This window comes from Mastomys coucha, unplaced genomic scaffold, assembly GCF_008632895.1.
Source record: "Mastomys coucha isolate ucsf_1 unplaced genomic scaffold, UCSF_Mcou_1 pScaffold6, whole genome shotgun sequence".
Taxonomy (NCBI): domain Eukaryota; kingdom Metazoa; phylum Chordata; class Mammalia; order Rodentia; family Muridae; genus Mastomys; species Mastomys coucha.
Window position 1 is genome coordinate 93,605,394 of NW_022196912.1, and position 19,128 is coordinate 93,624,521.

Here is a 19,128-nt window from a genome sequence, read left to right on the forward strand (position 1 = left end):
CCATCCTCTGCTACATATGTTGCTGGAGCCATTAGTCCCACCATGTGTACTCTTTAGTTGGTGGTTTAGTCCTGGGAGCTCTGAGGGTACTAGTTAGTTCATATTGTTCTTTGTCCTAAGGGGCTGCAAACGCTTCAGCTCCTTGGGTCCTTTCTCTAGCTCCTTCATTGGTGACCCTGTGCTCCATCCAATGGATAGCTGTGAGCCTCTACTTCTGTATTAGTCAGGCACTGTCAGAGCCTCTCAGGAGACAGCTATATCAGGTTCTTGTCATCCAGCACTTCCTGGCATCTACAATAGTGTCTAGATTTGCTGATTGAATATGGGAAGGATTCCCAGGTGGAGCAGTCTCTGAATTGTCCTTCCTTTAGTCTCTGCTCCATAGTTAGTCTCTACAACTCCTTCAATACTACCCCTGTCACTTAACTGTGCACTCTCCCCTTCTGCTGAGCTAAAATGTTCTCCATGACTGGGTATTTATTGTATATCTCAACTCACTTGTGTCTGGTTTATAAAGTGTACTTGATAAATAGGTGTTGACTGATGTGTATTATCAGTGATAATCAAACTGTCTAAAACATTTTATTTTATTGCAAATCACGTTCAAAAATAATCCTATACAACTAAGTAATGTACTATTGTAAAAAACTAAACATTTTAGAAGGATAGCTCGGTTATATACAGTATGTACCATAGTATCACAAAAAGATCAAAGCTGGTATCTGCAGATCTGTATGACTGAATAGGACAAAGAAGTAACTATTATTTTTTCTAATTATACTAGTTATGACAATATCTTTTTAAGATATTTGATTGAAAAAGCTCAGACCTCAGTGAAAGTAGGGTATTAATAAATTTACATTTCAACTGTGAGTAATGAGTCATAATTTTTAAACCTTAAACTACAATATTAAAAAGAAAATATTACTCAGATATATTACTAAGAAATAACTAACATCTTTGAGCTTTACATTTCTGTGATTTTATTTATTGTGTATGAGATGAAATGTTATACAGTACAAGAAGTTTTATATGTGTAAGGAGGCTCTTTTGAATCATAGGTTGGAAACTGTTTGAGATAATACCTTTGTCAGTATAATGAGCATATTTGGATCAGCTGCTGGAGTCATGGTAAAAGCTCATTTAGTGATATACAACAACCAGAAACTGTAGTATTCTGAGGGGTGAACATATATAATCATTACAAAGTAGTTTTAAAAAATAAGAGCTTATTTATTTCACATACTAGAAGTCCAGAGACAAGCAGTGCAGGGCTTACCTAGCAACTCAAATTTGAATCATAGTCTCTTTACATCCTCATGGTTAAAAAAGAACACAGTACCTCCAGGTAACCTGCCATGTTCCAGATAGAAGGCAGGATAAAAGCTTCTCTTTGGAAGGATTTCTTTTATTCTTAGTATTTGTAATAAAATATCTTCTCCCAGAGATTTCTTCCAACATCTTGTTGTCAGAGTTACATCAAAGACCTCTCCCAGCCAAAAAGTACTGTTTTTCTCTTTTCTATTTATTCATGGTTCTACAAAGATTTTGGGATTCCAACAGTAAAGCTAAGTTATTCATTCATACATGAAGAAGTAGCGATCAAGACATCTGCCTTTGGAACTAGTGAGATGGTTTACTTCATAAATTTTCTTGCAAATGTAAAGACTTAAGTTTGATGCTAGGAACTCGTATAAAAAAGCAGGTCCCAGTGGTGCTTTTGTAATCCCAGTGCTAGAGAAATGGAGACAGGCACAACCCTGGAGCTTGCTAGTCAGCCAGCCCTGGCTTACTTAGTGATCCTCAGGATAATGAAAGATTCCTCCTCAAAAGAAAGAAGAAAAAAAAAAAAAAACACCAGGTAGATGCTTCCTAAGGAATGACACCTAAGATTCTCCTCTAGTCTCCATACATAAAGGCATGAACGTTCACCTACATGAATGAACTTGCACACACATGAAAACATATACACACAGAAAGAAATGCTTCCATCATCAAATGATTCAATTTTTTTACCTCAACAAATCTTTGCTTCTATGTACTATAGATATATGACTATGAATGTCTATGTATTATATGTGTAGTAAAGTAGGGAAATGGGAATAAAATGATAGCATGTAGTATTATACAGAGAGTAGATACAAGCAAAAAACTGAAAGAAATGAGGGCTAGGTAGCAGTAGACTATTTGAAGGGAAATTGTCCAAGGCAGAAAAAGGCAAGTACAGAGGCCCCAAGGTGAGGACACTTGACATAATTGCTGAAAAGAAAGAAACCAGTATGGCTGAAGCATAGTGAACCCAAAAATGTTAGAAGACAAGAATAATGGGAGTGGGCTGGAGAGATTGCTTGGTGATTAAGAGCACTTACTGCTCAGGTTCTGAGTTCAAATCCCAGCAACCACATGGTGGCTTACAACCATCTGTAATGAGATCTGATGCCCTCTTCTGGTGTGTCTGAAGAGAGCAATGGTGTACTCATATACATTAAATAAATAAATAAATAAATAAATAAATAAATAAATAAATCTTTAAGAAAAAAATAAATATATAAAAAAGAATAATGGGAATGATAGTTTATTGGCTTCATAGACACGAGGCAATATTATATATCTTTGAAAGTTATAAGTATATGTTACATCTTAGAAAGGATTACATAACCATGTAGTAAACAAACGGCAATAGAACAAGGATAGAATGAGACCAAGTACCAGAACCTAAATGATGTTCCAGATGTTATAGTCACTGTGAAGTGAGAGGTAATGATCATACTCTAGGTATATTTTAGTTTGGGTATAGTTTTACCAGAAGGACACCCAAGTATTTCTCCACTATTTGGCCCAGGTATAAAACTGGTAAAAAAAAAAAAAAAAAAAAAAGAATGGCTATTCATTCAGTTGAAAATTCAAAGATAATGAAACATCCAGTGGGTGATAAAGGAGGTTAGAAATTTAAGAGCTTAATTTTGGAAATTTTAAGTTTGAGTTGTCTGTTGTATATTCAAGTAAATGTTAGATGATCACTAGCTTGGAAAAATATGTTATCTCCTAGCTCTTAGATAATACACAAATATAAAGTAGAGGACAGAAGTTGATATCAGAGTTATAATATAAGCATTTTTCTCTATTATGCCAAAGTGGATAGCTACATATAATCTTCCATGACTTTTTACAGGAAAAAGAACAATTCCAATAAATCTTAAAGAAATTTATTTTACCAACTAGATTATTAATGTCTAAATGTTAGTGCAATAGTTGAAGATATTTACCTGAAGCCAAAACTCCTTAGGGTTATATTCTGGCTCTTCTGTCACCAGCTGTATGACTTAGGCAAAAATATGAATATCATCTTAAGCTTCTTTCTTCATCTGTAAAAAAAAAATGGCATTAGTACCTCACTATAAGATTACTTGACTCAGTAAACACTCAGTGATCTACCAGTATCATTAAATTTTACAGTTTTCGTACATGCATATGTAACATTTCTCATTCTATTTAATGTTCTACAAGCATATGTCAGCTACAGGAAAAATAGTGTCTCACAAGGACCCAGAAATTGGAAGTTTAGGTGTTTAAAGTCATTCTTCCTTGTGTGTTTGAGTGTCTTATTCTCAGTTAACTGTCTTCTGTTTTGTAGGTCACAGTGCCGTAGATATCACCAAGGTGGCTAGAAGACATCGCATGTCTCCTTTTCCGCTGACGTCTATGGACAAAGCCTTCATTACAGTCCTGGAGATGACTCCGGTGCTTGGTACAGAAATCATCAATTACCGAGGTACTTGCAGATTTGTCTTGGTCTTCTGAGAGACTCATGCAGCATGAGTGCACCAGTTCCTAAAGGGCAGTGCTGACTCACCATTATCAACATCACAAGCTTCTTTCCTGTTTCTATATTCTATTAAAATAGGATTTACTTAATAATCAGTATAAAATACTAGATCTCTTTCAGTTCATAAAATATAAAAGGGCCATTTGTGCTTTTTATCAAAAATGTCAGTTCTATACCCTAAAGATGGTGCTTTCAGCACTAAATAAGAAAAGATAGTTCTGCCAGGCGGTAGTGGTGCACGCCTTTAATCCCAGCACATGGGAGGCAGAGGCAGGAGGATTTCTGAGTTCGAGGCCAGCTTGGTCTACACAGAGAAACCCTGTCTTGAGAAAAAAAAAAAAAAAAAGATAGTTCTGAGTCCATTGTATAACTTTTCAGTTAGGAGTTGGAAATAACTTGTAACCATGTTTTGTAGCCATGTATTGTAGAAAATTCATTCAGGTTCTCACTAACTTAAGCTGTATAAAGGTTTAAAAGTAGCACATGTCCAGAAAATTACAGTTTCCTGGACATTGTCTATTTTTATAGTTTGGGACTAGTAATGTATGATGTGATATTGTCTTATAATGCTGAGTACAAAAGCAAGCTGCAGTTCCTAGTCAGCTACATATCCAGGGCAATCATGTATCAAATAACTAAGCTATGATATAGAGTAGATTAGATATCAAATGCTTCTCTTTTTTGGTACGATATTACTATGTAGCCTAGGCTGGCTTTCAATCTGTGATTCTCCTGCACTAGACTCTCAGGTGCTAAGATTACAGGTATATGCTACCATGCTCCATTTAAATGCACTTTTTTAATTAAAAATATTTTTAACTTACAGTGGTTTATTAGGATACAGCATATGCTAAGAAGCATCTGTAGCTAAAAATAACCTATTTTATTCTTGGGTCATTAAATAGTTACTCTGCTCTATTTTCTGTTTTATATACCATCTTGGTTTTTTGCTCTTAGTCCAGTAGGGTACAGCATTCAGAATAGTCTATGAAAAGATAATAGAAATGTTATTATCTTAATCAGCTTTTAGTCCCTGTAACAAAAAATACCTGACATAATTAATTTAGAAAGAAAAAATGCCTGTTTGGTGTTTTTTTTTTGTTTGTTTGTTTTTTGGGGTTTTTTTTTTTTTTGTCATCATTGTTGTTATTAGTGGGGTTGCGGAGGTGGTAATGGTGGGTTTTTGAAATAGTGTCTCATTATGTATCCCTGGCTGGACTTTGTAATCCATGCTGAACTTGAATTCATGGAGATCCACCTGCCTCTGCCTCCTGAATGCTGGATTGAAAGCTATGTACCTTTATGCTACTTATCTTTAAGAAACTCTAATTCATGATCAAGTGGTCCTGGAAGTTTGAACATCTAATGAAGCATCACATCATGGCAAGAGTCAATGACAGAGCAAACAGCTTCCCTCATAAACCAGGAAACAAAATGTAAGAAGAAGAGGAAGAGGCCAAAGTCCCGCACTCCCCTTATGCACATGCTCAGCACAGTGACTGAAGCACCCCGCACAGTGACTGAAGCACCCGGCAAAGCCTCTCCTCTGGGAAGTTCACTACATCTCACAGTGCCAGCCTGGGTACAGCCTTTGGTAACGTTAAACATGAACACTGTTGTAAGTGTTTTAAACAATTTCCATTCTAACAGCCTGGAAATTGTGTTTTGACATTGATTTCCAAAAGACTGAGCTCAGGAGCACTTCACTTGTGATCAAACCCCACCTCCCAAAAAGTTGTACTTGTAGAAGTTTGGTTCTGATTCTTCTTCCCAGCTCCATGGTCCCAGAAATAACACTCAGATTCAAAATATATTTGCAAATACTTTGGCCATATAGATAAGCTCTTCTTGTGACTAGATCATAACTTAAAATAACCCTTTTATTTTAACTACATTCTGCCATATGGCTGGTGACCTGTGCGCAGGTACCATGCATCCTTCTTGTCACATCTGCCTGGGTAAATCTCCCATGCCTGGCTCTATCCCAAAATTCTTTCTGCCTTCCAGATAGCCCACCTTGTATTTTATCCTTTCCTATAGGCCATAGTTTTTTTTTAATTGACAGGTGATGTATCCATACAATACATAGATATTCTCTCTACTTGATATATTCCAAATGAAATACAGTTCTTAGTTATTTCCATAAAGATGGAAACATCACAAAGTAATAATTTTAAGTTTTGGATAATAGTTTCATCAATAAAGTAATGACTGTGCAAGCATGGGGATGTGAATGTAATTCTCAACACTCACATACAAAGCTAGGTATGTTGGCACATGCTCGTGAACCCAGTTTTGGGAAGATGGAGACACTCAGATCCCTGAGACTCAGTGGCTGTCCATATTACCCTTTTTGGTGAACTTCAGGTCCTCATGAATGACCCTGTCTCTAAAAACAAGATGAGTAGCTTCTGAGGACTACAACCCGAGGCGATCCTCTTGCTTCCAGACACATGCACATTCACACATATGTACACACACAAAGAGATAAATGTCTGAGTATAGAGTTGTATTTATAGAATCTTAAAACTGGTGTGTTTATACTGCAACTAACATTAGAGAATAGTTATACAACACCCTGATTTTCCTGCAAGGAAACTCAGACTCAAAAGCAGAAAAGGAATACGAGTAAGGCATCAAGACTCACATTCTTTTTGTTATATAATGGTTATCCTGGTCCAACATTAAAATATTTTTAATAATGGTAGCTGGCATAACAAATGATTTTTAAAACCTGAAATTAGTGAAAATAATAGGTGCCATGTTCTAACTCCTTTGTCCTGGCCCTGCTTAGACAAAAATAGGTTTAAACAGCTTCCATTTACTCTACATCTTTGACTCTTATTCTTTTAGATTTAACATTTTCTGTCATTTTCATTTTACTCTCTGCTAAATGAAATAAAAGTTAGGAAACTCACTAGAATAAGGAAATTGTCAGAAATTATTTTAGAAGTCAGTATTAATGGAAGTATTTACTGTTATATATAGAAAATTCAGTTACTTATTGATAGTAATGCAAACAAAGATATATTTGGAAAATACAAATGTAACTATGGATTGTTAAAATTTTAATACATTCATAACAAAAATTAACTAACCAGTCCTGGTTCCCTGTAATTTCAGTGTCCTTTCCCTTAACATTGGTTTCTTAGAGAAATCAAATTCTGTGTTCCAAGTCACAGTCACACAGAAATTTCAAGGAAAAGATTTAAAAATAACTATTTTATTTTCTACCAGGAGAAAACTGCCTTCCCTCATGTGCTCTCTATTCACCAGAGCAAATCAATCACAATTAATAAACTCTGTATGAGAGGTTAGCTTTTGTCAAGTATTTCCAGAGATGATGATGAGAAATAATGACCAAGTTAGCATTCAGCCTTGGAGCTGGATCCATCACAGTCACTTTTAATACCCAAGAGCATATAATTAGACCTAGACATTTTAGTTAGATGGTTAGAACATATATAAAGGTCTAGTTCAGTTTTTTCAACAAAACTGACTAAACACCTACTAAGACTTGTACTCAGAAATGTCATATGTAGCTTCCAGTCTGTCTGGGCCTGTGTCCTGAGCAGACCTTGGGTGCAAACTCTGTAGCCAGTCTCGCAACACCCAGAGAAAGCTCTACTCCCAGGCGCTCTAACAAGCCCAGGATCATAGGATCCCAGAATCACAGGATCACAGAGACAGCTTGACTCTGAGGAGTTCTGATACAACCAGGATCACAGGAAGGACAGGCTCCAATCAGATTTAGCAAGGGCAGGTAGCACTAGAGATAACCAGATGGTGGGGGCAAGCATAAGAAAATAAACAACACAAACCAAGGTTACTTGGCATCATCAGAACTCAATTCTCCCACCATTGCAAGTCCTGGACACTCCATCACACCAGAAAAGCAAGCTTCAGATATAAAATCACTTCTCATGATGATGATACAGGACTTTAATAAAGACATAAATAACTCCCTCAAAGAAATACAGGAGAACACAGGGAAACAGCTAGGAGCCCTTAAGGAGGAAACCAAAAATCCCTTAAAGAACTAAGGAAAAGACAGTCAAACAGGTGAAGGAAGTAAACAAAACCATCCAGAATCTAAAAATGGAAATAGAAACAATAAAGAAATCAGAAAGAGAGACAACCCTGAAGATAGATACAAAACGTAGGAAAGAAATCAGGAGTCATAGATGCAAGCATCACGAACAGAATACAAAAGATAGAAGAGAGAATCTGAGGGGCAGAAGACACCTTAGAAAACATTGACACAACAGTCAAAGAAAATGCAAAAAGCAAAAAGCTCCTAACCCAAAACATCCAGGAAATCCAGGATGCACTGAGAAGACCAAACCTAAGGATAATAGGTATAGAAGAGAGTGAAGACTCCCAATGTAATGGGCCAGTAAATATCTTCAACAAAATTATAGAAGAAAACTTCCCTAACCTAAAGAGAGAGATGCCCATGAACATACAAGAAGCCTACAGAACTCCAAATAGACTGGACCAGAAAAGAGATTACTCCCATCACATAATAATCAAAACTCCAAATGCACTAAACAAAGAAAGAATTTTAAAAGCAGTTAGGGAAAAAGGTCAAATACCATATAAAGGCAGGCCTATCAGAATTACACCAGACTTCTCACCAGAGACTATGAAAGCTAGAAGATCCTGGGCAGATGTCATACAGACCCTACAAGAACACAAATGCCAGCCCAGGCTACTATACCCAGCAAAACTCTCAATTACCATAGATAGAGAAACCAAGATATTCCATGACAAAACCAAATTTACACAATATCTTTCCACATATCTAGCCCTCCAAAGGAAAATAGAGGGAAAACACCAACATAAGGAGCAAAACTACACCCTAGAAAAAGCAAGAAAGTAATCTTTCAACAAATCCACACAAACCTAATTCTACCTCTTACAACAAAAACAACAGGAAGTGACAATTACTTTTTCTTAAATATCTTAATATAAAAATTAATATTACCAACATATCCTAATCAATTAAAATCCAAAAATATGAAGAACTAGAAATTTGTTGACTGTCATCAAATGGTATCTCTAATCTGGTAATTGGAGAAATAGGTTCAATATTGTACAATCCATATACTATTTCTGCTTGTTTGTACATAACAGTGTCTTGCTGTGTACCACATAATGGTCTTGAAATCATGCTTCTCCTATCTCAGCCTCTCTATTAGTAGGATTACTTTATTTCATGTTTTTACACTATACTATGGTTTTCAGGACAGCTTTCATATTTCAAAAGTGTTTACACAGCCAAAAGAAAGGTAGACAATTAACTTGGGAAGTGGCTTGTAAGAGAATAGCAAAGAGTGAGACTGAATGCTTTGCTTGATGTTTGTAACTATTGTGTCAAGTTTGAAGAAGAGGACTTTATAAGTTACTCTTTCTGAGATGAATGCTTTTCCAAATTATCACAGCTAATGAACCAGATTCTTACCCTCACCTAATGTCTGCGCCACCCTCCAAGCAGAACCATTCATTGTTCATTGAAACAATGAATGTAACCTGTTCTCTGTGAGCTGAGAATAAAGACACTCCATCGAGTCAAATAGCTTTGACCATAGCAGGAAGTCTGTATCCAAAAACCTTGCCTACAGTTCATTCTTTGGCACAGCAGAACTGTCAACTCTCAGCCTAGCTACGATGGAGGTAAAATCCTTTGGTGATGTGAGGGTCATCGAAGTACACCCTTATTACAATGAAATCCAATGTCAAAAAATTGTTCTTATTTTGGGCTTGTACCACAGTAAAAGCCAAGATTTTAAACTCTACTCAATACAAAACAAACAAACAGACTATATATTTATGTTCATTTAAAAAATACTAGTAGTGATGTATTATTTTAAAATATACAGTTAATATGTTTGGAGTTTTTTAAAATGTATATTGAGAGAAACATGTATTTTCAGCATTGCTGTAGACAAGCATCTACATAAGACTTAAATTGATTGTAGTTTTATATCAAGCAACTTTTATAATACTCACTTTTATTGTTATGCTATTTTATACATTTTAAAGAATATGACAAAAACAGTTATTTAGGTATTGAAGGGTGGACTCTGGGAGAAGTTGGGGTACAAAAGGGAAACAAGAATGTGATTTAATTCTATTTACTTAAAATATGTTTTTAAATGTTAACAAATTCAGATAAATTGAAATCATGTATCTTTTCTCATCATAATGCAATAAAACTTAAATCAATAAAAAAAATGTCATATGTAAAGAAAGATGACTAAAAATAGAACTACCTGATCATCTAGGGCAGAAGAGTTACTCTTCTTAGATGTCTCTTTTGTAACCTTGTCTTTTGTCAATTCATTTATAAGCATTATTGGCCCCTTTTTTATAGTTTGTATATTTATTTCAAAAGACTTTATGTAGGTTAGTAGTTCAAGTGCCATCAATAAGTGATTTTTGTTATCTTGTCACTGCCTAGACCTTAATTAAACTACAAATTCTAACACTATATTCATTACACATTTCCTTATAATAAGTTGTCCTGACAAATACTGAACTTTAATTTCCTACCTTTACAGCAATACTTTTTCTTCTACAGCCTCTTGAGTGCATTCCTGATCTTCATCCCCACTACTACTGCTTTTTATTTGGGTCATTATTAATTAGAAGTTCTTTGTAGTTTCATACCACCTCCACCCCAATTCTCTATTCCATTTTCATGAGAATAATCTGTTCTCATGTGTAAGTTGTGTTTTTAAAACTCCCTACATCAAATTCCTCTTTTCAAACAGAGAGCTTGTCAATTAATTTTCTTTTTTCAGTTTCACTCATGTATAAAACGCATTGTGGTTACTCTACTCCTACCCTGGCCATTTTGCTCTCTTTACAAATCTGATAGGTCTTATTTTCGTTATGATATTTCTCCAGGATTTTTTGGTTTCCTGTTTAATATCTTGGATGACCCACTGTTCATACAAATATGTATTATTTAGTCTCCAAGAATGTTTGTGTTTTCTATAGTTTCTATTATTATTGATTTCAAATTTTATCCCATATGATAATGATGATGATGTTGAAACTTGATTTATGTTCTGTTATATGATTGATTTTAGAGAGGGTTCCCAGTGCTCTTGAGAAAAATGTGTATTCTTTGTCTGTTGGTTAGAATATTCTGTTTTATCAGGTCTAGTTGATCCATACTATAGTTTAGCTCTGAAGTCTCATTGTGATAGTTTGGAAGACCTATCTAAATATGAGAATGGAGAGTTCAGAACCCCTGCTATTACTATGTCAGAACCTATGTAGGTTTTTTTTTTTTAAACATGCAATGTTTGTTTTATGAAATTAGGGGCTCCTTTTTAATCTCTTCTAGTTAGTTTTCATTTGAAGTCTACTTTATTACTATAGATATAACTGAACTTGCTTGTTTGTGTTTTCTATTTGTTTGTAGTCCTTTACTATATGAGTTTTGAGGGGTTGCTGAATTTTACATGTACATTCACTTTGGATGTTTGTCAATGTTTTGGATAGATTTCCTTAATCTATGCATTTCTTTCTTCGAATCTTCTGTATGATTGTTAATTCTTTTAAAAAGTAAAACTTTGAATCCTGTCCCCAGCTTCGTAGCTATGTATATACTTTTGAATACTCTAAATGGGGAACTGGTCAGTTGGAGATGGGCCATGAGTGGTGGCTATGTCATATTCTTTGTTTTTATTGTTTTGCACATCTGTTGGAGTGGATTTGTCTTCTCATTTTCACTTCCTTTTCTTGGGATATTTTATTCTCTAGAAGTATGAATATCAGCAGTGAGGATTGGTAGAAGTTTGTGTTGATAGTCAAATGGAATCGCTAGAGTGATCTCATCTTGGCTATGTGCTATCAAGACCAAGGCTAGAGCTACACACTAAGCACCAACACAAGCAAATAAAGTCAGAACTTCAGTCACCCCATCAATTTTATGAATCTGGTTGGAACATGATACCAAACCAGATCAGAGCCACAGGTCTAAAGAAATCCCTTGGACCACAGCAGTATAACTAGATTCTGAACTGACAATTGGGATCTCAGAAGTCAGAATTCCAAGGCTACATTGACCCTAAAGATGATGAGAATGGAAGCTTCCTTCTCCCAAGGGACCCTGCACACTGGAGCAGAAACATGTACATAAGTCTCTTTCCAGTATATTGTTTTTACTTAGAACAATGCTATTTACTTAAAATAACTCCTTGTATAGTGGTTTTTCTGGTCTTTGCTATTACTTTTTCTATTTTTTTCCCTACAAATATGGCCAGCTGAAACCATTCCCTTTAGGTACACTTTTAGCCAACAACCACATTATAACTCTAAAATGTCTACAGCTTACTGTATTCTGCAGTTTCTTTATCCTAATATATCATTATATTTAGTCTTCTTTCTGCATTCCTCTTCTAAGAACATAGCATTGTGAATATTCAGAAGAAAAAAACTGTCGTAGACAAGGCAGAGTGAGTTTATATAAAATGTCATCAATGGACTCAGAACTGTATACAATTGTAAGCTTTTGAGTTATTTCTGGAATTTTCATTTAATGTTTTAATTAACTGTCAGTGGTGAACAACTCACTATAAAAAGTAAAACAGAATACAAAAGGAGCTGCTGTCTGTATAGCTGTGATCCATAAATGTATATAATCTCAACTGAAAAAAACGGTGATGTTCTTAACCTCCAAAAATTGCATTTCACAGGGCAGCTCTCCATATGTGTTTTCAGATATCTATATCTCACAACTGTAATTTTGCTATACTATTCACTTACACACACATACACAAATATAAATAAAAGCATATTATAAATCTCATTTAAGCAATTCTAAAAAATATATATTATTAATCAAAAAGCAAGTGTTGCTAGATATGGTGCTGAAATCCCACACTTAGGAGGATGAGGCAAGGGATCATGACTTCAAAGCCTACCTCAAAACAGAGGAACACCCTATCTCAGAAGAAAAGAAGAATAATTGATTTTAGTAAGATTTTAATTAATACACCCAAGTTTCATCAAGTATAGTCATGATTTTTAAAAGTTCCACATTTAAATATTATTAGTTTTTCTATTCTTTTTAGGTACCTTATTCAGTTTTCAATATGCCTTATTTGTTATAGATTATTTAGCAGTGTTTTTGTTCACTATCTTAAATATCTATGTTAGTATTAGTACTGTTAAACTCCAGAATATAACTAATGGAAATATACTACAGTTAAAATGAAAAAAAAAATATTTAAGAAGGAACAGAATCAAAATCCCTTATCTTTTGGGGTCAGTGAACCAGCTAAGACGATAAGAGGTCTTGCTACCAAGACTGACGACCTGCGCTGGATTCCACAGAACCCACATGGTAGAAGGAGAGAACCAACTACTCCTGGTTTAATTGACTGCCAAAAACATCCATGCAGTATAACACATGTAGACAGTAACACAAACTAAATAAGTGTTAAAAACTATGTCTTTGCCTTATTCCTAAAGTGAATGAATCAATGTTGTAGAAGTTAGGGATTATTTTAAAGTGCTATACAACATGGTTACAAAATATCCTGGAATATCTTCCCCTGCATAAGGCAAGTTGAAGGATGATAATTAAGGAGGAGAGATGGAAAAGGTACTTGATTTCATGCTTGACAGCCTGAGTTTGATTCCTAGGATCCACATGCAGACACAAGACAGCAGACACCTGCAAGCTGTCTGACTGCCACACACATGGTATGTGAACTCATATATACATATACACACAGAGACAAATGAATAAATATTAAGGAATAATACTGAAAGTGATTAGTATTACTAAAAGTGGCTCTTGATTGAAACAATTTTCTGTGATCTCAAAAACACTTTGGAAACCATTCCATACATAGAAATTAATTAAACTGTAGGATAAAATAAACCTCATATTTTATAATGTGAACCATTACATTTTCACTTGCTTACCATATTGGCAGGAAATGAGTATTTTAGATGGAAAAATGCAGATGTACTTACTAGCACTTTGAATAAATAATTTTATTTCATTAATGTAGACACTTCATTGTGTTATTCTATATACAGGATTTCAGGAATAGCCATAAATAAATTACCTTGCTAGTATTTTCCACAGAATATCTTTACTCTAAACCCATTAGTCTTTCTGATCCTATATATATGTAGTCTGTAATACTTAAATAAGATATACAGTGAACCAAAACTTTGTCTAATCTTTCAAGGGAAAAAATGGGAAAAAATTATATTGAAATACCAACCCATGAGGTCATTGAACATATTAAATGTCTTAGTGTCTGATAAGTAATCAATTTTAAGTATGTTAAATTCACTTTGAAAGCTATTTATATAAAATAGCTTTCATTTATAAAGTCATTATTTATAGAGTCATTTATAAAGACTCAACTCTATACATCATTTCGTAGTAGCTGTCAATCCTTGGTCTTAATATTGTTCCTACCAATGGCCAACTATGTGTGTATGTCAAGACTGTCTTCTCAACTGTTAGTGAGCAAACATGTCAGTAGCCTCTCAGGTACATTGGGTACAGTGGTGGTTTGAAATGTTCTAGTTTCAGTGCTCTCTCAATGGCATCAGTAAACTTTTCAAATTATCAGTTAGAATATAGAATAATGGGTGCTATTGGTCATGGTGTCTCTTCAGAGCAATGGAAACCCTAACTAAGACACCATTTATAATTTATATTGAAGGGGCTGTATTTTCTCCATTTTTTGGCAACATTGTAAAAAGGAAAAACAAAGATGGCTGTAGCTGTTTCCAAGTTTATCTTTAGGTCCTCAGTTTTATTTGTATCAGCTCTGTGTGTGGGGGTGCGTGGGTACATGCATGGGTGCGTGTGGGTGCTTGTGTGTGTGTCTGTGTGTTTTTACAAGTACAATATTGGCTTTGCAACTATGGCTCAATAGTATAATTCGAAAACAGATAATGTGAATCCTCCAGCACTGTTGTTGGTTTTCTGGTTTTTTGGTTTTTTGGTGTGTTGTTCTTTGTTCTGTTAATGGTGGTTTGTTTGTTTTGCTTGTTTGCCTAGAATGTCTTGCTTATTTGGGGTTTGCTTTTGGCTTTGTTTGGAATTTTGGGTTTGTTTTTTAGGGATTTATGGGGCTTGTGTCAGGTCTGCGTGTTCTTTGATATGGAATTTAGAAATGCTTTTTTGTATTTTCATGAAGAATAATGCTGTGATAAAGATGGGGGTTGCACTGAATGCAATACAGTCATTTTCTGGTCTGTGAACTGAGGACTCTTTCCATCTTCTCATGTCTTTTTCAATTTCTGTAATCACTATTTTTAAATTTTTCCTTGTGGAAGTGTCCCAACTTTTGGATAGTTTAATTTTTAGGAATCTTATGCTAGAGATAAGGCAATTTTTCTTGGTTTCTTTGTCAACAGGTTGAGTATTGGTATACAAAAAACTATTTTAAATGTTCATTGTTTTTGCATCTTACTACTTTGCTAACGATGTTTACCAGATTGTGTAGTTTTCTGACAGAATACATAACATCTTTAAGTATCAAATCACATCACCTGAAAATTTGCATTTTTTAATCCTTACTTTCCTCTTTATACCCCTGATATTTCCTCTCTTGCTTTATTACTCTAGCTTAGAGTCAAGCACTATATCAAATAAAATGATGAAAGTAAGTACCCTTGTCTGATCCCTGAATTTAGAGTAAAGTGTTGAGGTATGTTCCTTCTCTCCCTAATTTCTTCAGGGCTTTTTTTGGGGGGAGGGTGTTTGTTTGTTTGTTTGTTTGTTTAATCATGAATGAATGCTGAACTTTGTCAAAAGACTAGTTACAACTATTCAGATTATCATATGATTTCCAAACCTTTGTATGTTTATGCTGCGCTATTTGTATCAATTTAGGAATATTGTACTATAATTTTATCCATGTACCAAAATTAACTTGGTCTTGGCTGTCTTTTTAAATGTGTCATTGACTCAGTTGCAAGTATTGTTTGTATTGAGTGCTTTTTGCATCTATATTCATGAGAGAACTTGACTCATAGTGTTGTCCCTTTGTGTCCTACACCTAATGCATGTAGGTAACAAAGTATTGTACTGGTCTCACAGAATGACCTTATACTGTTTCCTCCTTGCTACTTTACTTGGCAAAGGTTGAATACAATTGGTATTAATCCTTCTTTAAAAGTGGAATTGGATTCAGCTTCCATCTATCTTGTCCTAAGCTTTTCTTTGTGGGAAAAGCTTCCGGCTCCATCCTTCTAAGTCTGTTCAAATTGTTTGTGTGATTTTGATTGAATTTTCACAGGTCATATATGTCTAGGATTTATCTATTTCTCCTTAATGTACCATCTCTGTAGAATACAGTTTTCAAAGAATTCCCTGGCGATCCTTTGATTTGCATTGGTATGTACTAAAATGTTTTCTTCTTATGCCCAATTTTATTGACTAGGGTCTTTCTCTTTGTTTTGCTTAGTTTGACTGTGAGTTTGAATAATTTGACTATGAGTTTGACTCTTGTTTATTTGTTTTTTTTTCTTTCTTTTTTTTCTTACAGAATGGGTTGTTTAGTTTTGACTTTTTTTTTAATTTTATTCTTTAATCTTTTCTTACAGTCCAGACTTTATCCCCCTCCCTGTCCTCCCTCTAACTGTTCCATCACATACATCCCCCGCCCTGTCTCCTGTGATTGCTTTCTTCTCCTTCCCAAGTGGAATAGAGGTGACATCACTTGGGCCCTTCTGCTTCTTAATCTTGAGCTCTGAGATTGTATCCTGGGTATATTGTACTTTTCTGTTTGTTTGTTTGTTTGTTTGTTTGTTTGTTTTTATTTTGGGCTAATATCCACTTATTAGTGAGTACACACCATGCATGTCCTTTTGGGTCTGAGTTAACCTCACTCAGGATGATACTTTCTAGTTCTATCCATTTGCCTGCAAAACTCAGGATGTCTCCCTTCTTAATAGCTGAGTGGTATTCCATTGTGTAAGTGAAGCACAGTTGCTGTACCTTCTTCTGTTGTGGCATCTGGGTTGTTTCCAGCTTACTGTCCCTTTATGCTCCCTGTGATGAATTTCTGCCCTGATCCTATTGTTTCTGTCTGTCTACTGTTTGTATGTTTGGATGGTTCTTGTTCTTCTAAGATCTTAAGGTACATCATTTATGAGTCTGAAATTGAACAAGAAAGGGAGTATGAAAGGGTTGTGAAGGGGAAAATACTGTAATCTCATAATCTCAAAAATAAAATAGCAAAATTAATGTAAAGTATGCTACAAAGTTAAAGTGTATTAAGATAAATGTAAAAACATAAATTAATGATATAAAAAGACAATGGAAAAGAAATATATCAAAGAAAGCAGAGAAGGACTGGAGAAATGACTCAGCAGTTAGTCAAAAGCACTGTGTTCTTCCAGAGAACCCAGATTCAATTCCCAGCACTCACATGGCAGCACAACAATTTAAAACTTCAGTCTCAGGAGATCTGATACCCTCTTCTGGTTTCAGTGGCTGCCTGGAATGCAAGTGACCACAGACATACATGCAGGCAAAGTAACTATACACGTAAAGTAAAATAAAATTCACTTATGAAACTGGAAAAAACATGAGGACATGAGGAGCAAAAGAAGGACAAAGTGTTGGATTAGCTTCTTTGTAGGTAATATTAGAGTCTACCAGCTGGGGTTAGCATTTGAATCTCCAGTTATCTGTTATTCCATTTAGGTTATTAATGGACCTAGACTAATCAAGGGTCAGATGTATCTTCTCTTTAGAAGCTTCCATTATTCGTGTATGAGGAGACTCTGTTGGCCAACTTCTCTCACACTTCCAAGAGTTTTCAGTTTGTACACTCCAGTATGGCCAATGTTTTAATGAGAGGTATATGTCCCAGTTGCATTAGAAATTATTAAAGCAACATGAACAAACATCTACACATCTTCCCCTATATGGGAACCAGTGAGAAACCAAAATAAGGATGCCTCCAAAGTTTTATTGGGTTACTTATAGGAATATGGGTGAGAGGCTACTTACAGGAGCAGAGGTGACTTGAAGATAACTGAATCATCAAAAGCACATACTCTCACTGGTGACAGCTCACACTGGAAACCTGGAAGCACTGCAAAACTTGGAGGCAGCTCCCAGGTTGGAGAATGTCTCTGCTTCTTCTGAGCAGCTCAGCTGGCCTGAGTCTCTTCCATGGAGCTTGGTTAGTCTCTGTCTCTTTCAGGCCACTCTACTGGCTGAGAGACTCTCGGCAGCCCTTACTGCTTAGAGACCAAAGGGCCTGGTGTGTCTGGTCCATTTCAGAGTCTTCCTAAAGCTTTTAAGGTTTTTACTTCCTGAAGAACAGACTTTTTCACCTCCCTGTAAAACCTGTGTCTTAATAAGCTTTTCTCCAAGATAGAAACATGAGTGTTTTCTCATAGTCAGGCTTGGATTTTACACACATGTATGTCCATTTACAGCCATTTTAATCTATAGAGACTCATCACTGTGTAAAAGCACTAGTAATTACTAGAAACCTGGAGAGATGGTCTAGTGTGAAGAGTTCTTGTTGCTCTTGCAGAGGACCCAGTTTGTATTTCCAGCAGTCATGTGATAGCTCACAACAATATATATCCCCAGTTACAGGAGACATAACACGCATGAGCATGGCAGAGATGCATACAAACAAACAAAACACCTGCACATAGAAAGCAAAATAAGTGTATCTTCAAAATGTGTGAAAAATGAGCACTAGTACTCAGGCTACTATGGAATTTGTTAATCAGTTATCAAGAAGGAAGCTGAATTAGATACAGGTTTCCTGTTACAACCTAAAAAGACTACCTATTTTTGACCTAATACTCTGCCTTTGTCTTCTTATGACACAAGTAAGCATGTCATATAAAGCAGATTATTAGAGGATTATGTTAACTCATTCACTTATATTTTAAGCCACTATGAAACCTGCAGATATCTACATCTTCAAATAGCCTAGTAAGTGCTCTATCCCTGACTTCTAGCACTATGGGAATAAAAGGAGCCTTGCTGAATATATACTGCTTTGGCGTGTGCAGGCTGCTATGAGTTCACGGGTGCTCTGTCTGTGTCAGCACGCATGCCATGCCCAGAAAACAATATTCCTACCTGATCCTCTCCAGCCTCTGGCTCTTCTCTTCCTTCCACCTCTGCTTCTGCGATCCCCCTGAGCTTTGTGAGGAGTTTATGCTGTAGCTGTCCCATATATATTTCTATGTTAATAGAGTTAAAAATTATATAGTATAGTGTATGTATAATTTTACATGTTTTTTTTTTTTTTTTTTTTTTTTTTTTTTTTTTT

The 19,128-nt window shown here is 35.4% G+C and overlaps 1 protein-coding gene across 1 annotated transcript in view; it reads left to right on the forward strand.

Annotated features, from left to right (window-relative positions):
• The window catches only part of Gphn (gephyrin), a 435,141-nt gene that overhangs the window by 342,777 nt on the left and 73,236 nt on the right, over positions 1-19,128 (forward strand). The window contains exon 12 of the mRNA XM_031357728.1: positions 3,635-3,772. Within this exon, the coding sequence (XP_031213588.1) occupies positions 3,635-3,772 (138 nt within the window). The remainder of the gene's footprint in view (positions 1-3,634; positions 3,773-19,128) is intronic.